Raw genomic sequence first — 25,240 nt, 5'->3', positions numbered from 1 at the left:
AAAACTAATCTAATAAATCCAATTAATCATTTCAATTTAAAAGGCAAATAAAATATAAGGATAAAATCAAACACTTTAACAAACTTAAAATTGAATGTCAAAGATAATCTAGAAAATTTAAAAATTAATAAAAACTTAAACTTTAAAAATAAGCTATTAAAGAAAGATAATTCAATTAACCTAATAAAATTGAAATTGAAAGAAAATTTAAATAGTAAATATAGATAATTTAACCAATTTAATTAATTCAAAATTAAAAACTTAAATTTAAATTACAAATTAAATATTGAAACTTAACTAAAACCAACTCTAATCATACAAAAATCTTAAAATAAAAAGCCAATAATTCAGGGGAGGCTCTAGAATAGCTGGCACCTCCAAAAATAATTTACTCAACAGGGTAACTGAAACCAATCTACCCGGCAAGATAATTAGGACTAGAGTAAAAGGACAAGATTTAACTTGACCAACGGTACTGGTGAAGTTTTGGATGATAGTACGTTAGGAAAACTTAGTCTATGCATGTCTAGGAAGATATGACTTCAACCTGGTGCATTTGGCTAAGTGAAACTGACCGAAGCTACCCTTTATGGATCCTAACCAGTTAAACCAAGGTTTTGTATTAAGTTCAGTGGATAGGACTATTTGAAAAACCTCGAAGGCATGGTTACTCTAATGATGTCCAGGTGACTCACCATAGCCCAGAAGTTTATCAAAAGAATGCATATCTGTTGAGTCCAAAGCTAAACCTGAATCTAACACAAAGTTAAACCAAACCCTATAATTGAATCAAATTCATCTCACAAAAATATAAGATTTCCTGATTGAAAATTTAGATCGGGTGAGATGACTAAGAATCAAAATTAAATTTTGAATTAAAATTAAATTTTAATTTTAATTTTAGATTAAAATTTAAAATTAAAATTAAATATCGAAATTTAAAAATATATTTTAATCCAAAAAAAATTTATCTTAAAATTAACTTTAATTTTTTTTTAAACTTAAAAATTTATTTAAAATTAACTTTTAAAACTATTTTAACTTAAAAATTATTTTAACTCAAAAATTATCTTAAAAATTATTTTAACTCAAAAATTATCTTAAAAATTATTTTAACATAAAAATTATTTTAAAAATTCTTTCAAAAACTATTTTAAAAATCAATATAAAAACTATTTTAAAAATTATTTAAAAACTATTTTAAAAAATAATTTACAAACTATTTTAAAAATTCTTTTAAAAACTATTTTAAAAATCCTTTAAAAAACTATATTATAAATAAATTTTTAAAATTTAGATTTCATATTTAAAATATATTGTTTTTAATACTTTAGATTTTTTTTAAAAAAATATTTGTAATTTTTGCCACTAACTTATTGCTCACTACTTTAGTCCATTTAAAACGCACTCAGACCCATGATCTCGACAGCCAGTTTCCTTTCTTTTCTTTGTTTTTCCCTTCGTGTTCGAGCTTATTTCCAAAATCATTTTTCCTCAACGTATCCAAAAGCTAGCCGCTCTTTCGCTCAGATCATACCCATAAAAAAAAAAAAAATACAACGGCAAAATAGAATAGGAAACACACGTCAATCGATGGAAGATGAACGATCATACATTTAATTAATATTGATCAGCACAGACCAGCACAACACTGAGTAGTTTAATTAGTTATTCATGGATGATATATAATTAATTAACGGCGCCGGGCCGGGGTTCTTGATCATCCACCAACTCGACATTGCTGATAAATACTACAGCCCCGGCTGGGTGGGTTTCCGGAACGCCCAGCACAGTTGTACGGCTGGCCATTTTGACTATAACAGATCGGCTTATTTGGGTCCAGACCAGCATAACTGACTCCGCGGGAGTCACTTCCGGCGAGGAGTCTTCTGCTGATCTCTGAATCGAACTGAAACTCTTCCGCTTCCTCCCCCTCCCCTTCCACCTCCACTCTGCATCGGCTACCACTGCCCTCTGTCTCGTTGCAGGCCGTCCTCCATCGCCCAGGAGAAGCGGCGGCTGGTTTCCAGCATGGTTGTGACGCAAAAAGAAAGAGGAGGAGGAGGAGGAAGGAGGAGGCTCTGCTATTGCTCCCCATTGCAATGATGTGATTCATTATCATCTTCTCCATGGATATATATAGATAGCTAGATAGATTTATTGATGTATGGAAAATAAATAAATAATAAAATTAGGTTAAAATAACAAAAATTACAAATAATATTAAATATAAAACATAAATATTATAAATTGTATATAAAATCTAATAAAAAAATATTTTTTTAATAATTCTGTTAACCAAATTTTTTAATTTAAAAACTAAAATTTAATCGAATTAATTTATATTTTTAAAAATAAAAATCAAATTTCTAAATTTATTGAACTGAATGTTCGAAATAAATTGGTTTGGTTGATTTTTTCAGTTTAACTGAATAGTTGCACACCCTTAATTCCACCTCCGTCTATCGGTTGTAAAATTGGTTTTGAACTAATTAAATGAGTGAATGAGAAATCAAATAGATTGGTGAAATGGTTTAAACCGATCAAGATGGAAAAATCTAGTTCATCCACTTGAAAGGGATATGTGTCTCTTTGTTGGCTCAATTTTAACCATTAATTTCAAAAGAATAAATCTAATGAAGAGACATTATGTCTCTTGGAAAGGGATGCAATTTAGATCATCCAATTCAAATTAGATGGATAAGATTTAATTGAACTAAGAGGTTCTTATACCCGTTTGTTTGGTATAAATAAAATCTCTCACATTCTCATTTGATTCACTCAATTCATTCCATTTCAAATCAAAGCAAGCATTGCATTCCATACTTATATTTGGAGAGTTCAAGAAACTTCTTCGGTTTGGAGGTCTTGCGATTTATAGTACCGCTATCGTATGATAAAGTCGTTATATCTTGGGAAATGATTGCCGTGTTCTGTGAGCACTGTGTGCAGGGTAAATTCATCTTAAAGAGATAGAGTCTAACTCTGGCCTCGACTTCGCCAAAGCGGTGTTATACCGTCATTCTTTGCGCGCTCAGATTGCACCACCATTAGATCCAACAATTTTAAGACGAGTTTTTTCGTGCAATCTTGATGGATTCATCATCGATGGCTCCTGTTCCACAGCACATGATGAAAAATCGAAGAAGTTTATAGATATCGATTTCAAGAGGTGATAGCAAAAGATATTTTACCTAACCATGTTAAACCTTGCAAAGTTCTTACATGAAGATGACCCCTGTATATTTCAAGGCGAGACTGATAAAAAAAAGAGCATGATATATGATACTTGGTGGCATAATGACTTTTTATGTCAAAATTATGTCCTCAATGACTTGGACAACACGTTATGCAACGTGTATAGTCCAATGTCAACTACAAAATAGTTATAAGAATCTCTCAAAAGGAAGCACAAAACAAAAGATGCTGGACTGAAAAAATTCATCGTCAGCAAATTCTTAGACTTCAAAATGATTGATTCCAAAACTATGACGACTCAAGTCCAAGAGTTATAGTTGATCCTACATAATTTGTATGTTGAGGGCATGACAATAAATGAATCCTTTCAAGTTGCCATGATAATCGAGAAACTCCCACCTTCATGGAGGGAATTCAAAAATTATCTAAAGCACAAGCGAAAGAAGATGGGACTTGAGGATCTGAGTGTAAGACTACCGATTAAAGAAGATAATTACAAGTAATCAGAATCAACAAAAAATGCCTATATTTGCAAAGGTAATTCTAATGGAACTAAACACTGGCAAGAAGAGAAAGTATCTCGACAAAAGGTAGAGCCAAGGGAAGGCCAAAAAGTTTCAAGGAACATACCATAACTGTGACAAACTGAATCACAAGGCCAAAGACTACCGACATCCAAAAAAAGTTACTCAAGTGCACATGGCTGAAGATAAGTCAGTGCCAATAGACATGTCAGAATTAAACCTGATTGTTGTTGTATTTGAAACCAATTTGGTAGACAATCTAGGACAATGCTGGGTCAATATTGGTGCCACATGACACATTTAATTTGACAAGACCCAGTTTTCAACTTATATCCCTATTAATGGGAAAAAATTATTCATGGACAATTTTGCAACTTCTAACATTGTTGGTCTTAACAAGGTGACATTGAAGATGACATCAGGCAAAGAAGTGACACTAATCGATGTGCTTTATATTCCCGACATCCGAAAGAATTTAGTGTTAGGGTCGGCTCCTGTCAAAACTGGTTTTAGACTAGTGATTGAATCCAATAAATATGTATTAACAAAAAATGGTTAATTCATAGGTAGAGGGGTCTATTCAAAATGAATGTTATGGCTATACACCTTGAATTCAATGACAATAAAATTATAAAGTTTACTTATTTGGTCGAGTGTTCTAATTTATAACATATTAGACTTGTGAATTTAAATTTATTGCCAACATTTAATATTGATCCAATACATAAATATAAAATATATGTTAAAGCTAAAATGATAAAGTTGTCTTTCCATTTAGTGGAAAGAAGCACACAATCCCTTTAGAATTAATTCACAGTGACATATGTGATTTAAAATTCGTGCAAACTAGAGGAGGCAAAAAGTACTTTGTTACTTTTATTGATGACTGCACTAGATATTATGATGTGTATCTATTGAAAGGAAAAGATGAATCATTACAAGTATTTATAATTATAAGAATGAAGTTGGGAATCAAATTGGTCAATGAATTAAAAGAATTCAAAGTGATTGAGGAGGAGAATATGATGGTTCATTCTATGAATTTTGTGCAAAATTTGACATTATTCATCAAACGACAATTCCTTACTCTCCTCTAACAAATGAGATTGCTGAGCATAAGAACCAAACTCTTAAAGAACTGATGAATGCTATGTTGATAATGTTAGGACCAAAAGAATTCAGATATCTCCACAATGATATAATATTGTCCACTTTGGGCCTAAACCCTCATGGTTTAATTTTTGGGCTCTACCCAAAAGACCTCATACTAATAGAGATATCTTTCACTTATAAGTTCATGATCCTTTCTAATTTTCATGTATTTTCAATGTGAGATTTTGTTTACAACCATTGCAACCCAACAATCTCTCCTTCAAATGAAGGACCACCCCATCAAGCCTATCCTCTTGATGTCATTTGATCCTCTTGATCCACCAGGACTTTCCTACCCCTCGGTCCAACTTACCTTCTAGGATCTCCTTGATCCTTGGTCCACCTGACCTACTATGACTTCCTTGCCCCTAAGTACAACCGACTTAGTAGATCTTCTTTGCATAGCCCAACTAGGATTCTTTTACCTAGTGTTTGGTTATATTGATCCAGATATGGGAGCCCCACTTCCTTCGTTAGAAGTCAATATTCCATCTACATGACTCGATTAGACCATAACTCTTGTGCACAGTCGACGATTAATCTTTATGGTAGTTCGAGCTCTGATACCAATTATTAGGAATAAATAATTTAGATATATTCACAATGGTATAATATTATCCATGTTGGACCTAAGCCCCATATGATTTTATTTTGGAGTTCTATCCAAAAGGGCTTATACCAATGATACCAATGAAGATATCTTTTCCTTATAAGTTCATGATCTTTTCTATATATTTTTAATGTGAGACTTTATTTACAACCATTATAACTCAACAGATAAGTTTGAAATTACCCTAGAATTTATTAGGGGGGGGGGGGGGGGGGGAGCTATTTTATCGATAAACTGTATTCTAAATAAAATCCCTCACAAAAAGAAAGATGAAACTCCTTATGAGTTATGGAAGGGTTATAAATCTTCTTATAAATATTTGAAAGTATGAGGGTGTTTAGCTAAGGTGGAAGTATCTAAGCCAAAGTAAACCAAAATAGGACCAAAGACAATCGATTGTATTTTTATTGGATATGCCAATAATAGAAGTGCATATCGATTTTTGATGCACAAATTAACAATTCTTGATGTACATGTTAGAACAACAATAGAATCAAGGAATGTTGTATTTTTTGAAAATATCTTTCCCTGTAAAGAGAGGAAAAAAGAAAGTTCAAATAAAAGAACTTATGAAACTACGAATATGGATAATCTTGGAAACAATGAAGAAATAAGACATAGTAAGAGGGTTAAAATAGTAAAATCATTTGGTTGTGATTTCATAACTTATATGCTAGAAAATGAACCAAGGATAATAAGCAAAGTCATATTAAGTCCCAAGGCTCTTTTTTAGAAAGAAGCCATTAATAGTGAAATAAATTTCATCATACAAAACCATACTTGAAAATTAGTGAATATTCCACTTGGAATCTGTTGGAACCCCAAGGTTATTTTGGTGTGATCAACAAATTAAGTTAGGTCCTGTGTGTATTTAACCTTGTGTCTAAGTGTGCAGGAGCTTAGGAACACAGGTAGTCGAGCGGAAGACGCAGCTAGCGAGAAGGACGGCAGTCCGAGGGACGAGGTGCTGCGGAAGAGTACACCTGCGAACGAGAAAGAAGCGTGCGGTAATTCCGAGGGACGAAAGCCGGAGCGGAAGATTGCTCGGGGAGAAAGAGATGCAGCTAGCGAGAAGGACGGCACACAGTGCGCCCGAGGGACGAAGACTGCGGATGAGTACGCCGGCGGACGAGAAGGAAACACGCAGCGATTCCGAGGGACGAGAAGCCGGAGGGAAGCCCGCTCGAGAAGACCAGAAATTGGGTTCGGGTGAGCCCTATTCCGGATAGCAGAGATCACCCAAGCAAGCGGATCTGGATTAGAAGACCCGGACCGAGCTGAACCAAACCGGAGCAGTGGTCCTCGGATGAAAAAGTCAACATTGGTTGACTTTGGGCTCCGGGGCGCCCGGAACAGTCCGGGGTGCTCGGAGCATCCCGGGGCACCCGGAACAGTCCGGGGCGCCTGGAGCAGCCCGGGGCGCCCGGAACCCTTCCGAGCGCCCGGACCCTGTATTTTGACCAGATCGAGTCAAAACTCGATCTGAACGTTGGGGGATAAAATTTATCCCCCCCAGGGCGCCCGGAACCCTTCCAGGCGCCCCGACCAAGGCTATAAATATAGCCTTGGTCCAGAAGCTTCATATCAACTCAGAAATTTACATTCCAAACACTTGTGCACTTCTGTTCTAGTTTAGCTTCTGTCTTTTGTGCTTTCACTGCTGTAAGAGGCTTCTCTGCCTGAAGGAGATATTTTAGTGCACGTTCATTCCTTGGATTAACAACCTCCTTGGTTGTAACCAAGTCAAGTTGCGAGCCTCTTCTTTCTGCATTTTATTTACTGCTAATTTACTTTATGCAAGTGTTCTGTTGAAAGTTCGAGAAGGGTCTTTTCTGTTTATTTTTTTTCAAGCTATTCAACCCCCCTTCTAGCCGGCCCAACAGTCCTACAAGTGGTATCAGAGCCGAGACGCTTCAGGAGGACTAACCGCCGAACGAAGCAACGAGATGACCGGATCTAACATCCACCCACCAAAATTCGAGGGGGACTTTGCAAGCTGGAAGAAGCACATGGAGGTATTTTTCGGTACCGATTTTGATTTATTACTAACAATGGAACTCGGTTTTGAAGCTCCCGAGGGCAAAGCGAAAAATCAATGGACAAAGAAAGAGCATGCCGAGTACGTGGCAAACAAGAAAGCAGAATTCCATCTGCTAACCGTACTTCTGCCACAAGAAGTCAACCGTGTCGGCACCTACAACTCGGCAAAGGAGCTTTGGGAGAAGTTCCTTGAATTACACGAAGGAACATCCGAAGCCAAGCTCGCGAGACGGGACTTACTTCGCAACCAGCTCATCAACCTCCATCTTGAAGAAGGTGAAACAATTGCACATCTACACTCGAGGATACAGGAGTTCATCACCGGACTTTCGAATCTCGGAGAAGAGGTAAGTAACCGAGATTCGCTCAGGTACGCTTTAAATTCTTTCCCTAGAAATTCAAAATGGGCATCACTAGTAGATGCTTTTTACATTTCGAAGGACTTAGAAAAAATTTCATTAGAAGAATTTTTTTCAACATTTGATGTGCATGAGTCAAGATGTGCAGGAATGAGGGAGCCAAAGAACAACGTCGCCCTCAAAGCTTCGAGAGAAGAACCTGAATCGGAATCTTCTCTCGACGACGAGGAAATGGTAATGATGGTAAGACGATTTAAGAAGTTATACAATTCTAGAAAAACTAACCATCCACAGGGTAGAAAGAAAAGAACTATCCGCTGCTACCATTGCGACGAAGCAAGGCATGTCAAGGACAACTGCCCCAAGCTGAAGAACAAAGACAAGGAAAAGGGTAAGAAGTCTATCCAAAAACGAAAGGCCCTGAAGGCGACGTGGGACGATACCTCGTCCGAATCGGAAGTCGAAGCATTTTCCGGACTTGCACTGATGGCGAGTCATCAAGACGATGACTGCGATTCAAGCTCTTCCGAAATGAGCATCGATGAAGGGGGAGACACGTCGGAAGAAAGCAGCAGCTCAGGGGGAGAAACTGACAACGAGATCGACAAGGTAAGTCAGGTACGATCTCTTCCTCCCGATAAAATGTTTAAGTTCGTTAAACTTTTAACAAAAGATTGCTGCAAATTAGAAAGTGAAAATAAAAATTTAAAAGTAATTCTAGCTAAGTCTTGTCCCTTAGAACAATTAGATAAATTAAAAATAGCAAATGAAAAATTGAAATTTGAAAATGATGATTTGAAAATTCAAGTAGATAACTTGACAAACTATGCATGTTCATCTAAAACCAATTTTAGAAGATTTAATAATTTAAATTGGTACTTTAAATATCACCCGGGATAAATTAGGAACATTTCAAGAAAATATGTCCCTAAAATCTTTTTAATTAATCCAGTAGGGTGGAACCTATATTGAGTTCCTAAATCATGCCTAAACTAAATTGTAAAATTAGCGCTTTAAGTGAGAAAATTAAACAAAGAATTTTCTTATGAGGCTTTGTCAAGGAAGTGGTTGTTGCTCCAATAACCAAGAAGGCCTAGTGCCTCGCCACGACCTGGAAGCCAAAATATTGAAATAAATGTTTAATTAACTTACTAATAAAGCATTAATACAAGAATTAATTAGTGCTTTAAAAAGGTTATTCAAAATATTTTATTTCAGAAATTTACTTACTTAGAATTTTTTTTTCCCTAAGTTTTTTTGTGCTTAAAAATTCTCAAAAATTTAAGTTAGGATTTTTTTTGGAATTTTTCTTACTTAAAAAAAATTCTCAAAAATCATTTCTTCCTAAGTTAAAAACTTTTTCCTGAAATTAGAAATCTCAGCTTAAATAACTTAAAATTTTTTTTTCTAAATTTCTTAAAAACCTAGAAATTTCTTAGATTATTTTTTTTGGAACCCCATTTTTTTTGTGATCAAAGGGGGAGAAAGGAAAGTATAAGTCTAGGGGGAGGTAGATAGATTTATTTATTTTTCCTATCTTTTTGTACTTAAATTGCAAATTAAGTTAATTTACTTAATTCTATTTTATGTCTATTTTAACCCTAGCTTAACTTGGGTTGATCACACCAAAAAGGGGGAGATTGTTGGAACCCCAAGGTTGTTTTGGTGTGATCAACAAGTTAAGTTAGGTCCTGTGTGTATTTAAACTTGTGTCTAAGTGTGCAGGAGCTTAGGAACATAGGTAGTCGAGCGGAAGACGCAGCTAGCGAGAAGGATGACAGTCCGAGGGACGAGGTGCTGCTGAAGAGTACACCGGCGGACGAGAAGGAAGCGTGCGGCAATTCCGAGGGACGAAAGCCGGAGCGAAAGATTGCTCGGGGAGCAAGAGACACAACTAGCGATAAGGACGGCACGCAGTGCGTCCGAGGGACGAAGACTGCAGATGAGAACGCCGGCGGACGAGAAGGAAACACGCAGCGATTCCGAGGGACGAGAAGCTGGAGGGAAGCCCGCTCGAGAAGACCGGAACTTGGGTTCGGGTGAGCCCTATTCCGGATAGCAGAGATCACCCAAGCAAGCAGATCCGGAGTAGAAGACCCGGACCGAGCTGAACCAAACCGGAGCAGTGGTCCCCGGATGAAAAAGTCAACGTTGGTTGACTTTGGGCTCCGGGGCACCCGGAACAGTCCGGGGCGCCTGGAGCAGCCCGGGGCGCCCGGAACAGTCCGGGGCGCCCGGAACCCTTCCGGGCGCCCGAACCCTGTATTTTGACCAGATCGAGTCAAAACTCGATCTGAACGTTGTGGGATAAAATTTATCCCCCCCAGGGTGCCCGGAACCCTTCCAGGCGCCCCGACCAAGGCTATAAATATAGCCTTGGTCCAGAAGCTTCATATCAACTCAGAAATTTACATTCCAAACACTTGTGCGTTTCTGTTCTAGTTTAGCTTCTGTCTTTTGTGCTTTCACTGCTGTAAGAGGCTTCTCCGCCTAAAGGAGATATTTTAGTGCACGTTCATTCCTTGGATTAACAACCTTCTTGGTTGTAACCAAGTCAAGTTGTGAGCCTCTTCTTTCTGCATTTTATTTACTGCTAATTTACTTTATGCAAGTGTTCTGTTGAAAGTTCGAGAAGGGTCTTTTCTGTTTATTTTTTTCAGGCTATTCAACCTCCCTTCTAGCCGGCCCAACGGTCCTATAGAATCAAGCCTTTAGGATGTAAATGGATCCTAAAGAAGAAATATAAGGTGGATGAAACTATTAAAATGTACAAGGCAAGACTAGTGACAAAGAGATTCAAACAAAAAGAAGACTTTGACTTCTTTGACACCTATTCACTAATAATAAGGACTATATCCATTTGAGTACTCATTGTTATTGCTTTAATATATAACTTTGAGATACACCAAATGGATGTGAAAATAGTCTTTCTAAATGGTGAATTAGAAGAAGAATATATATTGAGCAACCTGAAGAGTTTGTGACTCTAAGATAAGAAAATAAGGTGTGCAAACTTGTGAAGTCATTATATAGGCTAAAACAAGCACCGAAATAGTGATATGAGAAATTTGACAAAACTATGATGTCAAATAGATTTAAAAATAACCAAGTATGATAAATACATAGACATCAAAGGCACACATGACTCATTTTTCATTATCTGTCTATATGTAGATGATATGCTCATCATGGATAGTAATCATGATTTAATCATGGTTATTAAGAAGATATTGACTAAGAACTTTGACATGAAAGATATGTGTTTAATGGATATTATACTCGAGATTAAGATCATTAAGACATTAGAAGGAATTGTCCTTTCATAGTCTCATTATATTGAATTAGTGCTTAGGAAATTTAATGCAAATGATCTTTCCCCTATAAAAATACTATGAACTTAAGTTTGCATTTAGCTAAGAACCATGGTGAGCTTGTATCCTAATTAGAATATTTAAGAATAATTGGTAGTTTGATGTATGCCACTAACTGCACTGTCAAGATATTACCTATGCAGTCAACAACTTAAGTAGATTTACAAATAATCCAAATGATGACCATCAGAAGATATTAACAAGGGTTCTTAAATATTAAAGATACACCTTAAAGTATGGATTACTTTATATGAGATATCTAGTGGTACTAGAAGACTATTGTAATATAAATTGGATATCTGATACAAAAGATTCTAAATCCACTAGTGGATATGCATTTACTATTGGTGGTAGAACATCATCATGGAAATCCACAAAACAAACGTGCATAGCTTGATCAACTATAAAATCTGAGTTTATAGCCTTAGATAAAGCCGTAAAAGAAGTTGAAAGACTTCGTAACTTCTTAGAGAATATCCAATGTTAGGCAAAGCTAGTGCCTATCGTAATGATTCATTGTGATAATCAATCGATAATTTTAAGAGCACAAAATAACATGTATAATGGTAAGTCATGACATATTCGTCAATGACACAATACCGTTAGACAGTTGATTTCTAATAGAGTTATTTCTATCGATCATGTCAAATCGAACGATAACTTGGCAGATTCGTTTATAAAAGATTTAAATAGAGATCAAATATACTCGACATCAAGAGTAATGAGATTATAAATCTACAAACAAGAACATTTATAGTAGTAACCCAACCTTGTTGATTAGATATCCCAAGATCTTGGTTCAATGGGACAATGAAATTATAAAAGTTTGTGTGAGCACTTGAACTAGTTCCCCTCTCATTCATAAGATGGAAAAGTGCTACCTATGATATGTAGTGAGGTTAAGTTATAATCTTTTAATGACTCTTACTATAAAAAAAGTAGAGTATGATAGAATACTCTTTATAGGAGATCACCTATATAAGTATAAAGAAGGGTTTCAATAAAATACTTATGAATCTAAGATGTCATCCATGGCCAAAATGAACAAAACATGAAAAACTATATAAAAAAGTAAGAATGTTATTATGTAGGTACCATTGTCTTGGTTTACACGAATGACTAAGCAGTTCAAGACATCGTGTTTATAAGCAGCCTGGTAAATTCGATAGTATTCTACTATGAAAAGTTCAAAGCTATGACTACCTCTCCCGATGCAATAATTTTTTGATTGAACTCTCCTTAGGTGTTAACACACATGCATGTATTAATTTTTATTCATGTGGGGGATTGTTGGAAAATTAATTTTGAACCAATTAAGTTTGTGAATGAGAAATCACATGGATTGATGAAATGACTTAATTTGGATCGTCAGATTAAAATGGACAAATTTGGTTCATCCTGTTGAAAGGGATATGTGTCTCTTCATTGACTCAATCTAAACCATTGATTTCAAAAAAATGAATCCAATGAAGGGGCATTATATCTCTTAGGAAGAGATGTAATCTAGATCATCCAATTCAAGTCGGATGGATGAGATTTAATTGAACAAGAAGTTTTTATACCCTTTCATTTGGCATAAATAAAATCTCTCACATTCTAATTTGATTTACTCAATTTATTCCATTTCAAACTAAAGTAAGCATATTGCATTTCATACTTACATTTGGAGAGTTCGAGAAACTTCGGTTTGGAGGTCTGGCAATTTATAGTACTGTTGTATCTTGGAAAACAATTATCGTGTTCCATGAGTACCGTATGTAGAACAAATTTGTCTTAAAGAAATATAGTTCAACTCTAACATCGATTTCGTCATAACGATGTTATACCATTATTCTATCCATGGTCAAATTGTACCACCATCCGATCCAGCACACTCAACTTCTGCAATCAAGGTCTATGGAAGCATGGGTTAGAGAACTAGTATGTTTGTTTTGATTCTGCTCATTACAGGGACTCAGATGATATAGCTTGAATTAAGTTTAATAAAAAAAATCAAATTGAATCGATTATTGCACGTTTCTGTAAAATATTTATTATCAAGCAAGCAACGCCCTGTCCTCCTACTGTAACATTGCACATCAACTGTCGGTTTAATTAAATGGTCACGAGCAGGAATTGGTAGAGTGTGACGATCAAAGATATTAGATGAACCATATGCACTTTAATTCAAAGTATAATTGAACACCGATGTATCAATAAATTTAAAATTTTTAAATAAAAAATTATATAATAACAATTCAAAAAACAAAAACATTGTTTAATTGTATTTACGACCTACCAAATCAGATGAAGTGTCATTTTCGTATTTAATAAATATTATTGATATGGATTATGATGGGTGGACCTAGAAAATGATGTGACAATTAGAGTTAAGGTAATGGGGCGGTCAAGATTAAAATGACGTGGCAATTACAGTCGAGAAGGGACAACAACCCCTCATCTAGTTTTGATTAGTTGCCCAGCGTTAAGGTTCTTAGATTCAACCCAATCGAATTACAAGCTGGTCGGAGAGAGGTGGACCTAAGGAGTTCAGTGCCTTAAGGATGGCTTGATCTTAAGGCGACCGAGATTAAGGAAGGCCGACCTTACGTGTTGGCCAGAATGACCGACTCATTCCACAATAGACTAACTATAGGTATGATCAAGAGGAAAGCTAAACTCCTTACTTCGTATGAGTCTCCTTATACATACCTGGGCGACCCTGATTGCCGGTCACCCTAATTGGTTTCCAGGTGATAGAATGCACGTGTATCCGTCCGGTTATAAAGTCGGACAAGTTCATACGCCCCTGTCGTATAGAAAGCTGGTCGAGCATAACACAATCTAGCTTAACATATTAACCGAACTACTCAGAACGTTGCTTTATTTCTCTAGGCAACCCATTATATGCCCAGTCGGATAAAAGGATGACCAGGCCTACAATACTTGGTCCCATATTATCACCCGGATAGATTACCAGTAAAGCATAAGTTATCAAAGGGATTTCCAAGAAGCATAAGGCATCATATTCTTTCTCAAACGGATTTTCAACGAGACCAAGGCACCATATCAATCTCCGAATGAAGGTCTCAATGCTATACAAAATATAACTGAGCAGCTCAATAGAAACGACTGGCTTAAAAATCGGCTGGAATATACTGAGCGGATAACATCCTAACAAGATGACTGGCTTAAAGACCGGCCGAGATATACAACAAACAACATCCTAATAAGGCGGTTGGCTTAAGGACCGACCGAGATATATTCAACAGATAACATCCTAACAACCTATCAGAATAACAATTATGTGTCAGAGAATATTCTTCTGGAACATTCTCCAGGGACCGTCTTGTTCCCCATCAGTGGACCATTTATAACAGCATATTTCTTCATTAACCTCAATGATAACAAAAATTATAAATGAGAAAAGAGGTATGCATGTAGGTAGATGGAAGATTCCTTGGACAATTATGATGTATTGCCTAGGTTGTACACTCTCCTTTACCTAACAACTTTTGACACACTTTGCCACCTCATGATTGTGGAGGTTATGTGAGGTGGTATATAAAAGGGAGTCCTCTCCATGGAGAAGGTACGCTCTCCAAACATCTACAACTCATCCTCGTGCACATTTATCTGCCACTGTTTTTCATCCATCCACTCAGGCTTGTACTAACTTGAGCGTCGGAGGGCCTTCGTCAGGGACTCCCCTTAGTTTCTAGGTACTGACATTTTGTTGGATCGTTTATGTGTGCACAGGATTAGAGGGAAGCTTCTTCTTAGAGTAAAAGGTCTTCTTCCAGTCAACCACATATCCATCATACCCAGTGAGTTACTTTTGCAGTTTTCAGACAGGATCAAATTTGGCACCGTCTGTGGAAAGTTTCGCCTGAATATAAGAATCAGAGATGGAGGAAGCTAGAAGACTCACTACTATTACTTTGATACAAGAAGACCTGGAATTACTCATCAACACCTTAGAATAAAGATTAATATAACAACAACAACAACAATATGGAGCCATCGGTAGTACTCTGCCACCATCCAATCCCGTTGCATCAACAACGACTCATCATAGGGAAAGAGTGTTGGATCGAGTCGCACGTGAGTGGGGGGGGGGGGGGGGGGGAATCACGTGATTTTTGAAAACTAATTATTTTTTGTTTTAAAAACAAGGTATACGCAGCAGAGAATAAGTAAAACAAACGAAATAGAAAATACTAGAGAAACATAGGCGCTTTACTTGGTTCGGAGCCTACGGCGACTCCTACTCTAAGACCCAGGTCCCGCGGACCTATCGATGGGTAATCCACTAAATGTCTCTTCCAGAACAGCCGGAAGAGGTGATCAAGTAAAAAGATAGGAATAGTGTAACAACCTACACTTTCCTTTTTAAAACAGTAATAATTAGAAATACAACACTTAATAGAAGGTTACAAACAAGTTGGAGTACTCGGTGTGTTATAGTCAATCTGTCGAAGATGATCAGGGATGTCTTGGAAGTGTAGATTGGAGGCAAGCACACTTTCTGGAACAGCAGTAGGAAGCCGGAGTAGATGGAAGCTCAATCGGATGCGCAGTAACTCGTATAGAAGTTATGTGTTGAAGCTTGATTGAGACTGCCTTATAAAGGGCATGGAAGGCGCCTTCCATAGCCATTGAAGGCGTCTTCAATGTGAAAAATCTGGTCCCGACTTCACTGAGCCTTATTTGCGATGGGGTCCAAAATTTATCCCTTGTAAGGCGCCTTCCATATCATTAAAGACACCTTCCATGAACTGTCGAAGGTGCCTTCCAATGCTTGAAGACTCCTTCCATCTCCTGGAAGGTGCCTCAGGTGAACAGTACCCGAGGCCTTTTATTCTTTTCTTACCTTGCAAAATATGTTAGTCCAATAAACTTGCAAGACAAATGTTAGCACAGTCATAGTAAAGAGTAGTAATTAGATCTTATCTCCCTGAGACCAGGATCTAGTCAAGGTCTCGATTTAGATTTATGAAATGGACCTAAATTGAATCGACGCCTACTGTCCCTTCGAATGGGGATGCGTCCTCACTTAGTTACTCTCCTCCAGTGACTTACCTCTACTTACCAGGTGTAGAGTTACCTCTAGAATCACACATCCGGACTTCGGGAATCACACATCCTGATCTATTGGAATCGCACATCCGGTCTTCTCTAATCGGGAATCGCACATCCCAATCTACCAGAATTGCACATCCAGTCTTCTCCAATTAGGAATCGAACATCATGACTGGACTTTCTTCTAGTCAGGAATTGAACATCTTGACTGCCAATTAGGAATTGAACATCCCAAAACCTGCGCACTCGAGAAATGCGTTAGATCAAGATAACACCTAACTTAACTCACTTGTCATTCATCAAAACCTGAGTTTGATCGTTAGTGCAGATTACACCAATAATCTTTCCCTTTTTGATATAATGACAACCTGAGTTAAAGTTAGGAAAAAATTATGCAAAACTAAAAAGATAAAACATATAAGACAATTAGGTTTTGATTGTTTTTCCAACTTCACCTCTAACTCTCCCTCTTTGACATTCATCAAAATAATGTTCAAATAAGTGATTCAGTGTGTGAAATATGTAATAAAGTAAGCATGAAAAGTAATAAAATATTGACAAAATAATTATAAAATTTTTAGGTTTATTGGAGGGAGGGTTAACTGTAACCAATTTCATTTGCAAAATAACTTTATAAAGCTAACTTTCGTAAAAATTATTTTTAAAGTATCTTTCAAGATATTTTCAAGGCTAAATTTTATTAAGCTGGATTTTGCAAAACAAAATTTTCAAGAGTGTATAAATTATTTTCCAAAAATTTATAACATAATTTCTCAAAAGTTCCGGTAAGGAGTTTCAAGTATTTTAACAAGAAGTTGAAAGCTATTTTCAAAAATACTTTAAATAAATTTTTTAACCTAGAAATATTTTCAAAATGTTTAGAAATACTTTCGAAAACACTTTTGAAATATTTTCGAAATGCTTAGAAAGATATTCGAAATGCTTAGAAATATTTTTGAAATACTTAGAAATATTTTTGAAATACTTTTTGAAATATTTTTGAAGTGTGTTTGAAATATTTTCAAAATACCTAGAAATATTTTTGCAATGTTTAGAAATATCTTTGCAATGTTTATAAATATCTTCGAAAATACTTTTGAAATATTTTTGAAATGCTTAGAAAGATATTTGAAATGCTTAGAAATATTGTCAAAATTCTTTTAAAAATATTTTCTAAATGATTTTGAAATATTATAGAAATGTTTGGAAATATTTTTGAAATTCTTTTTAAAATATTTTTGAAATATTTTCGAAAGGTTTGGAAATATTTTTGAAATACTTAGAAGCATTTTCGCAACACAACTTTCAAAACACTTTAACTATTATTTTTCAAAAAAGTATTTCAAAAAAACTTTTCACAATGGATAAAAGAAGGTTTTAAAAGTTGGTTTCAAATTACCTCCCCCTGGATCTGGTATGTATTACAAAAAAATTTCATCTAAAAAATTATCCTTAAATGTCTAACTGTTAGTTACTAACTGACTACCAGAAGATAGTAATGTTCACTTGTCTAGTCAAGTTAAGTAAGTGTATCCAGTTAGTGTTTGACTAAAAATGGGTTACTTAACTTGATCACTACAATATTTGAAATTTCATGCCCAGACTTGTATTGATGCACTGATATAAACATCTTAAGTCTAGGTAATCTGCCTATGCATCTCACGCCGTTCTAGATTTTTGAATACACAATCAGGGGAGACTTAGTGTGTTTGTGATATGCTCAAGTCATAGATCTATAGGATCATGTTTTCTATGGATTTGATCTACTCTAAGGCTAAAATAATTTTGAAACACTAGAAACGGAAAATTTTGGAAAATATAAGTAAATAATTTTTCTATAAGTTATAAATTATTTTAAAAGACATTTGATAGTAAAATCCTAGTCTATTATGCACATTCCCAGTTTTCTTCATAAATTACTGAACTCAGATTTTGGTAGTGGTTTGATGAAGATGTCAGTCAGATTTAACTTGGACTTAACATAGTTAAGTTCAATATCTTCTTTGGTGATGTGATCCCTAATAAAGTAATATTTAATTTCAATATGTTTAGTTCTTGAATGATGTACAAGATTTTTGGTTAAGTTGATTAATTTACACTCGTATTCATTTGATTAATTGATAAGTTAATAAAAGTTAAAATAATTAACTAAGATAAATACTTATGTTTTAAGTTTTAATTTAAGTTTTAAGTTTTAGTTTTAATTTTAGGTTTTAAGTTGATTAAATTTTAGTTGATTTAATTATTTGTTGAATCAATATTTAGGTTTAAACTAATTAAATTACTTAAACTTTAAGTTTAGGATTTCATTAATTTTTTTTAAACAAATTTTAATTTGGGTTTAATTTGAGTTTAATTTTAATTTTAAGTTATTTTTTGGTTAAGTTTAAAGTGGTTTTAGGTTAAGTTTAAAGTTAATTTTACTTTGAAGTTTTAAATTAGTTTTAGGTTAAGTTTTAAATTTAATTTAATTTTAATTTAATTTATTTTAAAGTTTAGGTTCTGAATTTTGAATTAAGATCCTTACTCATCTTACCCAATCTATATTTTCAATCAGGGAATCGTATAATTTTGTAAGATAAGTTAAGTTAAATTTTAGAGTCTGGTTTAACTTTGTGTTAGATTAGAGTTTAGCTTTGGGTTCAACAAATAGATATTCTTCGGAAAAACTTCTAAGTTGTGGTGAATCACTTGGACATCATTAGTGTAACCACGCCTTCAAAATTTTCCAAATAGTCCTATCCACTAAACTTAATAACAAAACTTTGGTCTAACCAGTTAGGATTCATAAGGGGTAGCTTCAATTAGTTCTACTAAGCCAAATACACCAGATCGAAGTCATATCTTTCTAGATATGCATAAACAGAGTTTTCCTAATCTACTATCATCCAAAACTTCACCAGTACCATTTATCAAGTTAAACTATTGTCCCTATTTAGACTAATCCTAATTACCCATCTGAGTAAGTTATTGATTTTAGAGGTACCAACTGGTTTGGAGTCTCCCCCTAAATTATTCGTCTTGGGTTTTAGGCTTTAGGTTTGTGTCGATTTGTTTTAAAGTTATAATAGACTTGGTTGTAGTTTGAATTTAGGTTAATTTTATTTTTATTTAATTTATGTTTATGTCAATTTGTTTCATAGTTATAATAGACTTGGTTGTAGTTTGAGTTTAAGTTAATTTTATTTTTATTTAATTCAGGTTTATTTGATCTGATTTTATTCTTTTGGTTTAAAGTTTTAATTTTTGGGATTGAGAGAGAGTTATTTGATTTGTTTTTATTTATGTAGTGAATGCTATTTTTTTGATACATAATATTGGTTGAGTCCTACTTGCGTGGTTAGACACACTTTCAGAACCCAAGCCTTAGTTGATTTTGTATTTTGAGTTAAAGTTAAAAATGATTTATATTTTATGTTGGGTTTGTATCCGAGTCTGGATTTATTGTACACCGCTCTTTGGGATCCAAACATCATGTTTAGGTACTTGGTTCCCGAGGTAAACTTTTCTAACTGCCCTTTGAGCTCGTTGACTTGACTTTTTAGGACAAAGTTTTCTTCCTCAAGTTTTGCAACTTAAGTTGAATCTTTGTCTTGAACTTGGCTAGTCACTGAGCTCATGTTTGGTTGTTCCTTAAGGAGGTTATTTTCCTTTAGGAGTTGTTTAGCGTGTTCCTCGATTTTAACTAATCTTTTATTTAAACAAGTAATTATTCTGAACGAATTTATACTTATAAAGGAGTTTCCTTAGGTTGATCTGACCAGGATGAAGATTCGTAGCTCGACTCATTTTCGGACTCATCATCTTGATCCATTTCTCCTCCAGTTGCCATCAGTGCGAGGTAGCTTTCTTGCTTCAGTTCATCTGCTTCTAATCCGTCCGAAGAGGATTCGTCCCAAGTCGCTTTTAGTGCTTTCTTTTGCTTCCTTTTGATTTGGTCTTCGTTTGGGCATTCGTGTTTGAAGTGTCCCTTTTTGTTGTAGCCATAGCACGTGATGTTTGCCTTTGAGTTGTTGGATGCTGATTTGGACTTCTTCATGTCGCGTTTGGTGAAGCTTTTCTTACGTATGGTGAACATTTTCCTTACCATGTTCACCAGTTGCTCTTCTTTGTTTGATTCTGATTCGGGTTTAGTTTCAGCTTCGGGTTCAGTTCCCTTCGAAGTACCTGCAAGAAAAGCAATTCCTTTCTCGACCTTTGAACTATTAGTATGTTCATGTAATTCAAGCTCACAAAATAATTCATCTAATTTTAGCTTGGAGAGATTCCTTGAAACCTTATAGGCATCTACGATCTATGCCTATAATGAGTTTCGAGGGAATGAGTTTAGAGCATACCCGATAATGTCGCGATTCTTAATTTGGTGTCCTATCATCTGCAGTCCGATGAGGATGTCCTTGATCCTCGTGTGTAGTTGGCTTGCAGTTTATCTGTCCTACATTTTTATATTAAATAAAGAATTTAGGAGTAGGTTGCGTTTTGTTACCTTTGAATTAGGAGTTCCTTCATGTAGCTCAATGAGCTTGTCCCAAAACTCCTTTGTGTTCTTGTACGGGTTGACTTAGTTGAGCTCTTCCTTTGTGAGTCTACACTGGATCGTATTCAAAGCTTTGGAATCGGTTTGAGCTTTCTTTTTGTCTTCCAGACTCCATCTTTCAGGATTGAGCGGTAGTTTTGTTACTTCGTCTACAGGTGCATGGTACCCTCATTGGATGATGAACCATTGCTCAATGTCTATCTTTAGATAAACCTCAATTCTTTTCTTCCAGTATGGAAATTCATTTCCGTTGAAAAGAGGAGGGCGAGTGGTGCTGAATCCCTCAAGTTGAGCCATTTGATTCCTGAAAAAGAAAGCTAAAGAGAGGTATCAAGACTTGGTCTTGGATTAGTAGTACTTGATAAAAAATATTGACGACTCGAGTGGTGTTACACCAACTTCGAGTAACAATCGAACGAGAAAGAGTTTTTTGAAGAGGCAAAAATTTACCAATTCAAATAAAGTATGAAAAATTGAAATCCGAAAAGAAAGTAAGGCAATTCCCCCATGCTTGATTGGTGGTTGCACTAATTCAGAGCAGAACCTACTCTGATACCACTTGTTGGATTGATTCGCACGTGAGAGAGGGAAGGAGGGGGGGGGGGGGGGGGAATCACGTGGTTTTTGAAAACTAGTTCTTTTTCATTTTAAAAATAAAGTATATGCAGCGAAAAATAAGAAAAACAAACAAAAATAGAAAATTAATACCGGAGAAACACAAGTGGTTTACTTGGTTCGGAGACTATGGCGACTCCTACTCCAAGACCCAGGTCCTGTGGACCTATTGATGGGTAATCTACTAAATGTCTCTTCCAAAACTACCAGAAGAGATGACCAGGTACAAAGATAGGGACAGTATAACAACCTACACTTCCCTTTTTAAAACAATAATATTAGAAATGCAACACTTAATAAAAGGTTACCAACAAGTTGGAGTACTCGATGTGTTGCAGTTGGTCTACCAGAGATGATTGGATGTCTTGGAAGCATAGCTCGGAGGTAGGCAGACTTTCTGGAGCAACAGCAGGAAGCTGGAGTAGATGGAAGCTCAATCGGGTGCGCAGTAGCTCGTATAGAAGTTATGTGTTGAAGCTTGGTTGAGACTGCCTTATAAAGGGCATAGAAAGTGCCTTCTGTTAGGACCCTTAGAGGCCGACTAGAGGAGGGGGGGGGTGAATAGCCCCTGCACAAAATCAAAAACAATCTTTCTCGAACTTATAACTTAATTAAAGAACACTTGCATAAGACTAATAAAGAAACTAAAAGGAAAGAGGTACCGAGAATTTACTTGGTTACAACCGGGGAAATTGTTAATCCAAGGCAGATGAAGTCACACTATTTTATTCTTCAGGCGGAGAAGTCTCTTTATAATAATGAAAGCACAGAAAGATGAAGCTAAACAGAAAAGGAAGTGTGTACAAGTGTTGCTTGGATATTTCTTGTTGTTGTTAGCTTCTGGGAGCAGGGCTGTTTATATAGCCTTGCTCGGGGCGCATGGAATGGTTCCAGGCGCCTGGAATAGGATAAAACCTTATAACCAATGCACCGGTCAAAGGCCACATTGATCTTGATAAAACTTGAGTTCTAGGCACCCCGGACAGGTCCGGGCGCCTCGAGGCCATAAATTAGTCCTTTGCTGATTTTTGGTCCCGGTCTCCTACTCCGGTTCCGCTCGCATCGGTCCGGGTCTTCGGCTCCGACTTCGCTCGCTTGGGTGATTTCGGCTATCCGGAATAGGGCTTACTCGAACCCAACTTCCGTCCTTCTCCTCGAGCAAGCTTCTGCTTCGGCTTCTCGTCCATCAGAATCGTTGTCTGCTTCCTTCTTGTCCGCCAGCATACTCTTTCGTAGCTTTTCATCCCTCAAATAGTTGCATCTTTTGCTCCTCGAGTAATCTTCTGCTCCAGCTTCTCGTCCCTCGGAAACATCGCACGCTCCCTTCTCGTCCGCTGGTGTACTCTTCCGCAGCACCTTGTCCCTCAGATGCACATAGCCCATTGGCTCTCTCTCGTGCCGTCCTTCTTGCTAGTTGCATCTTTTGGTCGACATCCTGTGCTCCTAAGTTCTTGCACACTTAGACATAGGATTAAACACAACAGGACCTAACTTAACTTGTTTGATCACATCAAAACTACCTTGGGGTACCAACACCTTCCATAGTCATTGAAGGCGCCTTCAATGTGGAAAATCTGATCCCGACTTCGCTGTGCCTTATTTGCGACGGGGTCCAAAATTTATCCCTTAGAAGGCGCCTTCCATGTCATTGAAGGCACCTTCCATGAACTTTCGAAGGTGCCTTCCAATGTTGGAAGATGCCTTCCATCACCTGGAAGGCGCCTAGGGTGAACAATACCCAAGGCCTTTTATGCTTTTCTTACTCTGAAAAATGTGTTAGTCCAATAAAACTGCAAGACTAATGTTAGCATAGTCATAGTAAAGGGTAGTAATTAGATCCTGTCTTCCTAAAACCAGGATCTAGTCAAGGTCTTGATTTAAATTTCTGAAATAGACCTAAATAGGACCGACACCTACTGTCCCTTCAAACGGGGACACATTCTCACTTAGTCAATCTCCTCTAGTGACTTACCTCTACTTACTAGGTGTAGAGTTACCTCCGAAATCACATATCCAGACTTCAGGAATTGCACATCCCAATCTACCAGAATCGCATATCCCGATCTACCAAAATAGCACATCCAGTCTTCTCCATTCAGGAATCGAACATCCCGATTGCTAATCGGGAATCGAACATCCTGACTGGACCTTTTTCCAGTCAGGAATCGAACATCCCGACTGGTAATTGGGAATCTAACATCCCAAAACTTGCGCACTCGGTAAATGCGTTAGATCAAGATAACACCTAACTTAACTCACTTGTCATTCATTAAAACATTAGTAGACCGTTAGTAAAAATTGCACCAAAAAAGGGAGTCAAGGAGGAAAGTCCAACTCAATTGGCGCGAGCATCTCATTCACCGGCTCCACGCCACCTAGCTCTCTTTCAAACACCGCCTGAGCACTTGGGCCAAGAAGGACCACATTAGGAATCCTCTAGAGAATCACCTATCCGAGATGGATGCAGGGGAAAGGCTCCAAAAAAATGTAGCTCCCCCGAAGAAATTAACACCCCATTCTCTCAGAAGGTGCTAGAAAACAAGCTGTCGAAGCATTATCAGACTTTGGTGATAGGGGAATATTCAAGGTCCACTAATCCTGAGGATCATCTTCATAAATTTGAGCACATTTTCCTTCTTCATCAATTCACAGATGGAGTAAAGTGCAAGGTGTTTCTCACTACACTCGGCGGCTAGGCATAGAAGTGGTTTAAGAGACTACCTGCGGAATCCATTCGCTGTTTTAAGGATATCCGCAAGGTTTCCTTCATCACTTTGCTAGTAGCCGACAATACCAAAAGACTCCTCTGAGTCTTTTCTCACTCAAACAGGGGCTTAAGGAATCACCGAGGGCCTATATTAAAAAAAATTCAATCAAGTGACCATGGACATCCCTACAACCACTACCGAGATTCTAGTGAGTACCTTTTTCCAATGGCTCAGCAATAATGAGTTCTTTGTCTCCTTAGTTAGGAGACCCTAAAGAAACTGTGATCATTCTGGATCGGGCAACTAAATTCATTAATGTTGAAGAGGTGCACGTTGCCTGAAGGAAGGAGGTCCTCGCGTCGGCTATAACTCCGATGCTTGAATGCCGAGCAGTACCCACTCCTCCACCCAGGGGACCTCGAGTAGGTTCTCAACCTCATTATCAAGAACCACAACCCCAAGATGTGCAGCATGTGGAGATCGAGCAAGAAAGATACCCTGAGCCCCCCGAGAAGCTCTACGATGATGGTGCACTTTCCATCGGTCGACCACTCATGATACACAAGATTGCTATACTTTGGCCAATCGCTAGGGGTTAATCAGAGATTCACCTGCGCACTCCATCACCTAACCATAGCCCCTATCAACGACCAAGTTTCTCATCTAGAAGAAATCAATGAGAAGCCGAGCAACGCCAAAGAATGCCAACACCACCAGTGGAACGGATGCCAACTCTCGCTAAAAGCCAACCAGAGCTCCCAACTTAACAGGAGGAGAACCACAATAATGCCACCCAACAAAATATCAACATGATAGCTGGAGGTTTGACCGATGGAGACTCCAATCGAGCGAGGAAGTCACATGCTCGATGTTTGGAGATTCATGCGGTTGGCTATAGCACAGAACGAGCGACCGGGCCCAAAATTAGCTTTGGGCCCAAAGATTTGGAGGGGGTGGAAATACTCCATGATGAAACTTTAATAATTAAGGCTGTTATAGCCAATTATAATATTTCTTGTACCTTTGTTGACAAGGGTAGCTCAATCAACATCATTTTCAAACAAG

At 36.9% G+C, this 25,240-nt stretch overlaps 1 protein-coding gene across 1 annotated transcript; it reads right to left on the bottom strand.

Moving 5' to 3' along the window:
- Nucleotides 1-1,720: 1,720 nt before the first annotated feature.
- Nucleotides 1,721-2,098, bottom strand: LOC122048407 (rapid alkalinization factor 23-like). The gene has a single exon (XM_042609977.1). The coding sequence runs from the start codon at nucleotides 2,096-2,098 to the stop codon at nucleotides 1,721-1,723; it is 378 nt and encodes a 125-aa protein (XP_042465911.1).
- Nucleotides 2,099-25,240: the final 23,142 nt, after the last annotated feature.

Source organism: Zingiber officinale, chromosome 2B (assembly GCF_018446385.1).
Source record: "Zingiber officinale cultivar Zhangliang chromosome 2B, Zo_v1.1, whole genome shotgun sequence".
In the NCBI taxonomy this organism is placed as follows: Eukaryota; Viridiplantae; Streptophyta; class Magnoliopsida; order Zingiberales; family Zingiberaceae; genus Zingiber; species Zingiber officinale.
This window is presented reverse-complemented; position numbering and strand designations above follow the sequence as displayed.